Source organism: Etheostoma spectabile, chromosome 14, assembly GCF_008692095.1.
Source record: "Etheostoma spectabile isolate EspeVRDwgs_2016 chromosome 14, UIUC_Espe_1.0, whole genome shotgun sequence".
Classification (NCBI taxonomy): domain Eukaryota; kingdom Metazoa; phylum Chordata; class Actinopteri; order Perciformes; family Percidae; genus Etheostoma; species Etheostoma spectabile.
The window spans coordinates 20,294,455-20,302,806 of NC_045746.1; the positions used below are offsets into that span (position 1 = coordinate 20,294,455).

At 38.5% G+C, this 8,352-nt stretch overlaps 1 protein-coding gene across 1 annotated transcript in view; it reads left to right on the top strand.

Annotated features, from left to right (window-relative positions):
- tap2a (transporter associated with antigen processing, subunit type a) overlaps positions 1-8,352 on the top strand; it is a gene marked incomplete in the record, with an annotated part of 20,800 nt that overhangs the window by 11,023 nt on the left and 1,425 nt on the right. Inside the window, 1 exon segment of the mRNA XM_032536095.1 lies at positions 169-364. Within this exon segment, the coding sequence (XP_032391986.1) occupies positions 169-364 (196 nt within the window).

Here is an 8,352-nt window from a genome sequence, read left to right on the forward strand (position 1 = left end):
GACCAGAAGGCAGTTTAACCACGACCATTACTTATTGAGTAATGGGCCTGATGGCGATGATGGCCCACACTAATAGCATCAAGCTAGTAGTAGTTGTATTATTTTCATTATATATCAAGATAACACAAGTTATTCCTTCAGTCAGGCTGATGAGAGTGTGTTTAACAGATTGCAGTGGTGAACCAGGGGCCGGTGCTCTTCTCCGGCTCCATCAGAGACAACATTGCCTACGGGCTTGATGAATGCTCATTGGATGAGATCCAGGAAGCGGCACGCAAAGCCAACGCCCATGGCTTTATTAGAAACCTGGAAAAAGGCTACGATACAGGTAAAGCTGTTACCCTTTGTGCTGTTTTACATGTCTGAATGCCTGTATGGAAACCTGCAATACGAGATGTTTTACTTTTCATTTAGTTATCTGAAACATTTATGTAGATTCAATTTGTGCATAGTAAAGGCTAAATATAGGATTTGGGGTCTTTTGGGGGGTTGGTGCTCATCATACCTCTAGTACTTCCTCTAGTACTTGAGTTTTGAATTCCTCGTATCTTTCTGCATCAAGGAGATAGATCGAAGAGAGAGAAGGAGAGAGAGCTCTGCAAAACAAACAGCTGGGCCCAGGTGTGAAAGGACAATGTGCAAAAATCAAGGAAGAAAAACCCTTCAATGTCTGTAACTGGTAAAAAGTCTCCTTTCACTCTCACACACACCACACACACACACCCACACACACCACAACACACCACCACACACACACAACACACACACACACACCACCCACACACTCACACACTCACTCACAACACACACACCACACCCTTTTAGTTAATGATATATTAGGATGTTAGGATGCTGGCTTGACTGTCCTGCATATGTACATGTTTGTGTCCATATATTTGCATGTAAGTAACAAATAAAAGTCACAGTTCACACATGACATACTGGCAGAGAACTTATACATATATACACATTCAAATGACGTGATGAAACAAAAGTGACGGTCAGCCAAATACCTGGCTAAAAGGTTAAGGTCTTAATCTTCGGATAAAAACATCCAAAGGTACAGAATACTTAAGAGTTCAAGCACCCCGGTCTTAACGAGGTGCGTGGAACAGAAAGTAATACGTAAAGTTTTTTTTGCTGTTCTAGCACCAGTGTGCTCGTTACAGAAATAATATGAATAATAATGGGAAATATTTGTAGTTGTACGTGATCATGAATTTGTTGCAATAATTAAAGTATATAGTTTTTTTAAACAACAGTCCTCACTTCAAATTCTTGCACATTGTGCAAATAACTTCCTACATCATTAGAAAGCACATATATGTTGGAGTTTGGAAAAGCTTCAAAATATAAAAAGCTGTATGAAAATACATTTGTAACAAGTATGTCTGTATACAGGTAGGGTAAAGTTGTAATGTGTAATCTAACAAATATCTTGTACAACTGTTCACTTTTAGGAGTATTTTACATTTAACTGTAGTGTTTTAAGATGATTTGAGTTGTATTATTACTGCAACAACTTGTCAATTCAGAATAGAGGAAGTCTAATTCTCTGTATAGACACAGCGCGTTCTTTTTTGAGGATGAAAATCCTTAAAATAAAATATGAACCAGGTGCAGCAACCTGCTATTGATTGAACAGGATTAGCCGACAGTGCCAATACTGCTTCCGGAGAAAAAAGATTATCTGAACCTTCTACTGGAATTAAGATTGCTTTTAATTAAGGATGATCTTGTTATGGGATTAGTCCTGGTCAGTAATAGGCCTACGTAGCATGAGGTAATAACATCTGCCAAGATGGAATAAATTATACTGACCGCCTAAAATGGTTCCATAAGAATACTTATTGTATTATAATATTGTCACTTTCATCAAAAAAGTGTGTGTAAGCTAAATTCACTAAGTACCAAGCTCACCTATTTTAAGTTGCCATGCATTGGCCCCTCCCAGGCCACTGCCCTTGAGATCACTGAAATATGTTGTGTTATGTCCTCCATCTGGGGCCACTGGGTGGAACTTCAACCATCAAACAAAAAGTACGTTTCACTGTAAATTATAGGTGTAGATTGTTTCCATGTTCATATAAAGTTTTTGTTGTTGAAAAATTTTATGAAAATGCAATTAAACGTTATGTTAACCTATTTTAGGTTGCACCAGTGCTGAATGAATTATAATGGCCTATAAAGTTTAATTATACCTTTGTATATTTATTCTATTATTCAATAACAATGACGTGTTTGTAGTCCTCTTTCAGTAGTTTCATTGGTTCAACAGTTCTTATTTCTCACCATGTGGCTGTTACAGAACTAATGAAAATGTGACTACTTTGTGTTTTTTGTACAAAACACTCGTACTCTTTTACAACTGATTTGTCAATCAAAACAATCAAGCAATCGTCAATCAATAAATCAATAATTCTCAATCTCTAATTCAATCAATCATGGTGTAGGCCTCTACCGGGGCTGTGTAAGTTATGTGTCTTTGTGTTGTGGATAATTTGGTCCAATGAGTTCACAGCAGCTTTGTCTCACTCTGTGTCTGTGGTTTTGATTGATTGATTGATTGAAAACTTTACTGAACAACAATCAAGACGTTTTCAAAAGGATAAAAACACAACAAAGCCCAAAGCTTGTTACACCATCATGGTCCTTAAGATAGAAGAGAGTACACCACATGGACTAAAACCTGAGACAAAGGGGAAAGGGGTGAACTAACAACAGACACACAAAAAGACTTTAAGGATCTTTTGATTTTGTTTATGGTTTTGATAACCTTTTTTGTAGAGATTTAAAATGAAAGTAGGAGTTGCTCAACAGATTAAGGTTAGACGTAAACCATTCTACTACATGCTGAGTATAGGAAATAGTACTTTTTTTTTTAATACATCTCTTAAACGATAGGGCCTGTAATCTGTGAAACTCACCCTAGTGGAATATCTGTGTGCATCACCAATTTTAGAAAAGTAATGAAACACTTGGTGTGTTCTCATTTTATAACTAAACACAGTTTAAATTGGGAAACTCTCTCCTCACACTCCGAGCCACCTAAGACTGGAGAAGGGTCCGGAAGAAGAGGAGTAATAAAGGATGGAGTTTAAGGATCACTCTGTCTATTTTGACAGATGTGTAGCTTGTAGCTTTCTTGTGGAGTCTAACCACACCATCGGTACTCTATATTTCCTTCTGTTTAAATAACAGAATATAAATCCCAAGTTAATAAATACATACACACAAACATGTAGGCTACATACTGTTAAGTAAAATGTGACTGAAACATTAAAAGTCTGCAAAGAGCTATAAACTTGCATATAAAAACCCATTCTGTGTAGCCAATCTTTGTTAATATCCACAGCATTTTATTTGACTTTTTGACTATTAACATTGTGGTCGTTTTTACACATTTGAATGCAGAAATGTTCATTATTGAACTTTTAATCTCTGCCACTTGCGTACAACCTTATTGTCATTGTAAAGTTATTTTATGAATGAACTAGACGGAGACGTTTTGAATAATTTAGTAGCCTATCCCGTAATTGTCTCCATCTTTGAAAGCAAGACCGAAGGATTTGACCAGTCGTCTTTTGAGTTTTCGTAGTTATATACAGTACAGGGCAAAAGTTGGACACAGCTTCTCATTCAATGCATTTTCTTTATTTCATGACTATTTACGTTGTGATTATCCATGAAGGCATCAAAAACCATGACATACGGAATTGTAGGCCTACTTAACAAAAAAGTGTGAAATAACTGAAAACATGTCTTATATTCTAGTTTCTTCAAAGAGAAATTCCTAGAAAAGCTAAGCAGGTAATTGGGAATTGGAGCGTGGAGGCAGACAGTCGAGGGAGAAGCCCCATAGAGAGTCCATGAAAGCATCGGAACTAAGTATTTCAGCAACGTTCTATGGATTGGAATCCTTTGGTATACTATGTGGCACGATTGGGAATGTTGAGATTTCTTGGCACAACTACCAGAAGACTCACAACTCAGACAGGTTGGTCACGTCACAGCTACGTCGTCCAGCTCAATTGGAGGCTGCCAGTAACGCAAAGTCTATGGCGTCGCTGTGTCCTTTCTTATACGTCTATGGTAATGATGTCAACTCCCACCTATTGCTCCTGACACACTGAGAATCAGACTGTCCCAGTGTAAGCCTGAACCTCTGAATCACTGTTAAATGATTCATTTATCATAACACATGTAGTAGTGTAGTGTGGTGGTAAAAGACACTGTGTGTAGCTGAAATTGACACCATTCCCTCAAGCTGACAGTTTTTCGTCCCTGTGGAAGAGTCTATGACAAGAGGAGACCATATCTGTATTTTAAACCCTATGCTAAAATATACAGACTTATGGCTACAAGATAAAAACCACAACACTGAGTCTAAACCAGTGGAATTAATCTCTTTGTCAACATTCATGTGGCTCTTCACCGCACCCTCTCTGATACAAGCGAAACTTGTGGTTTCCTGTGAATCTGCACACATCACCAGATCTCCCACAACACAAGTAAAAATAATGCTAAATGACACTGATAACCACTTCACAACACCATGGTGGTTTTTTGTGTCAGATGGTTCTTATATTATAGTACTGTCTTGTTGCTGTCACTAGATGGCAGCCGATACAATGGTTCCACCTTTTTCTGCCTTCTGAGACTCACCATTTACCAATCTGCCAAACAACTGTTTCCGAGAATCCATGGCTGATGGTAAAGTGCCAACTACAACCACTGGAGCGCTGTTACTCTGCTTTAAAGGCTTGATCTCAGGATTGGTACTTGGAGTACTATGCCATACTGTTGTATCAGTTCTACTGCTTAGTAAATGATCTTAATACTTCTCACCCCATGAATATTGCAGGATAAAAACCTGATCTAAAATATTCTATAGGGCCTGTTGGAAGGAAACTGTACCCTGAAAAAAGGGCATAAGTTTGATTCATACAACATCATTAATCTTCATCAACAGCCACTTTTTCTGTTAAAGTTTGGTGAAGACTACCAAACTAAAGCCAACTACAACCTGTTGATCTGGGTGGGTCATCAGTCAAATGCCTAAATGTTAACAAAGTCATTTAGAGGAACATGCATCAGTTGTTGCCCTACGTCAGGCTGTGTGAAGGTGTTTTGTATCATAACAACTATATCACTTTGACAGCTGCTGAACATAATCACCAGAAGCTGCTGACCCTGAAAGGTAGAGAGGTAAAACCAGAATGCTTTCAGTCACAAGACATTTAGCTCTGCCGTTGTTTGGCTGAGTCGCCGCCTCTGATTACACATACAGTGAAGAAGAAAGTGGAAAGAAGATAGGGACTTTCCAGTTTGGCCGATATGGTGCTAACTGGTTAGGCAAAAGCTTCTCGCCACATACGCACATCCAAAGAACACACAGTACACACACACATAATGTATAGCTGGACACTGAGGTTTGAGGATGCACATGAGTCTTTTCCATACACCACAGAATACAGCCACAGTGTCTTTTGAATAATATTTTTATTTGCTTATTACTTTGCATTTTTCAACCTTGTATGCACACTGTCAACCATTTTGTGTTTGGGTTTTTAAAGGCCTCACCCTAAGATGCGACAGTAGTTGGCATAGCCTTTAAACCTCGCTGTTGGCACATAATTGCTGATAGAAAGCAAGTTTTCCTGATGAGTCACCGTGCCGGATATATCTTATATCTATATCTCTAAACTGTCCTTTTTAAGACATGGATGAATTGATTTGTTTTATTTTTTTCAGCTGGACCACCACAGCTTTTTTAATTCATCCAGGGGATGTTAAAATGTTACCAACAAGTACCAACATAACATTTTACCCATAGAGAAGCATGTACCTTTCACTAAATATTAAAATGTGAAGATAAATTCTAAAGTTAGGAGACATAGCCATGGCACGCAAAGTATAGGAAGAAACATTTCTGGAAATTGAAACGTTTTAAATGTTTGAAAAATAATACATACAGGTGTTTTACTGTAACATCCTAATGCCAAAGTGTCCTGCAGTTTGGGTCGACTTTTCATATCTCCCTATTTACACTCGTCTGTCACGTGACTTCAGTCTCCATTTTGTGGCTGCACAAGAATCTTGACAAAATTGTGACACCGCTGTCCGTTTTATAAGCCGAGCCTGATCTTTATCGATAAGGGGGTTGGTGTGTTTGAGATGATGGCGTATATCATTCACTGTACCTTTGGTGATTATGACACATATCACCAGGCAACTTTCCAGAAGCCTAACTGACAAAAGAAAACCTGTTGGTAGTCAGGGACTTTCCAGGGGCTCAACAATAAAAACCAACCCCCACCATACCGAGCTTTGATGCACCTGCATCCACGTGCAGTCAGTGGCTTAAAACCACAATATAACAGACACAACAGGCACTGATACGTGATAGAAAAACTCAAAGCCTCTGACGTCTACCCAGTTTAACACATTTGCAATTTGGTAATATCTGAATAGTTTAATTTTAATTTTTATCGATGTCTTTGCATCACAGAACTGTGGATATCTGCATCTTGCTGAGCCAACTGGGCCTTTATAAACTCTGAATTCTCACAGAGGAAATAAAACTAAACTACATGCAAATTCTTGCTTCCAACAGAAAATTGCCCTTTAATTGCATTTTAATTTGTCCCATGAATGCGTTTGTGAAAAGGCTTATAACTATGAGGGACAAGGCTTGACAAACATTCAGATATGGTTTGACTTTCAAGTGGGATCAACGGAGGTCGTTGACTATGACTAAAATGTTGGATCGATTTCTTATTTGGGACAGGAGGCAACCTTTGCCCCCTCACCATAAATGAAGGTTTATGGCGTCAACGGTGCTGTCAAACCTTATTCATCGTTAGCAAAAACCAGGACATCAAATGGATATATATTTTATATAATTCATCATGTCACTTGACATTTAATTCAAATTTACAAAATCTAATGTAATTCCAACCATCAGCAAAATAAAAAGAACAGAAGTAATTTCTAAACTTAGAAGGTGCTTTTGTACATGTTCAGAATAACTAGCCTACATTCTGGAAGAAAAAAAATTCCATATTCAATATAATTATTTTAAAAAAAGATATTTACATAAACTCAAGCTCACTGTTGATCGGTTAGCTGCTGCTGGTCCTGCGGTCCAACACATGCAGCCCAGCGAAACAATCCTCTCTCAGAAAACTCACTCAGTGACAGCAGCGTGTCACGTGGGGGGGTTTCCCTCGGAGAAGAGCTTCCTCCTCAGTTTGTAGTAGCTCCCCTTCCTGCCATCAGCTCCTGGTGAGTCCCTCGCTCCTCCACTCTGCGTCACCCATCACAACGATCTGATCGGCCTTCTCGATGGTCTTCAGCTTGTGAGCGATCACCAGCAGGGTCTGGTGGGACAACGAGCCAGCGCCTGCTGATCTGTGCAGAAAGATTTCAGAAATTATTATTTCAGAAGAATCATTAAGGTTTATTCTGAATGTAAAGGATATATGAAAAAGAAGAAGCAAACAAGGAGTTACATCAATTCATCATACCTACTTATGATTATGACAATCCCACTCGTTCAGAACATATAAATACTATACTGCTCGTTTGAAGGACTAAAATTGCAAAAATGAAGGACGCAACACATACACACAAGACTAGTGACCAAGAATCACAAACAGTCTTAATTATGTTACTTTTCAGATGGATTCTATAACATTACTTCAAGATTGGTCATACAATACTGTATATAGTTGTTTTGACTTTTCTATTAAGCACAATTCCTCTGTAACTATCCCACATGAGGCCTAATTCGGCAATATCGATGTTGAGATGTAGCCTAAATGATTTGTTAAGTTAGCACAGACATTAATCTTTTCTGAAGCAGTTTAGTTTTCTTCTCGACTTTGAGCTCTAAGCAATAAAAACATGGTCATTTCATTTGGTGCTCATCGTCTTCATTATCCTCCTGAAACTCTAAGGAAGGCATGTACTTTATATTACTTGGTTTATTACGGCAATTCTCAATTCCTGATTAACTGAACAATGAATGATATGTGAGCACATTTTTACATGTGTGCAGCACTTCCTTTATCTATTAAATAAAACCATTCAGAATCTTTCCCTCTGGTGATGAAGAGTCTTCAGGTCATCATCCACCTTCAACTCACTGTTAAGTTGGGATTTATTACCTCATTTTCACTCTCTGCGTCCAGAGAGCTGGTTATTTCATCCAGAATGAGGACCTGTGGCTGTCTGACCAGAGCTCGAGCAATGGCGATCCTCTGCTTCTCGTCTCCGATAACTGGCCGCCACGCTCACCCACCTCTGAGAAACGGATTTATAAACCATAACAGATTGGTGTTCAAGGTA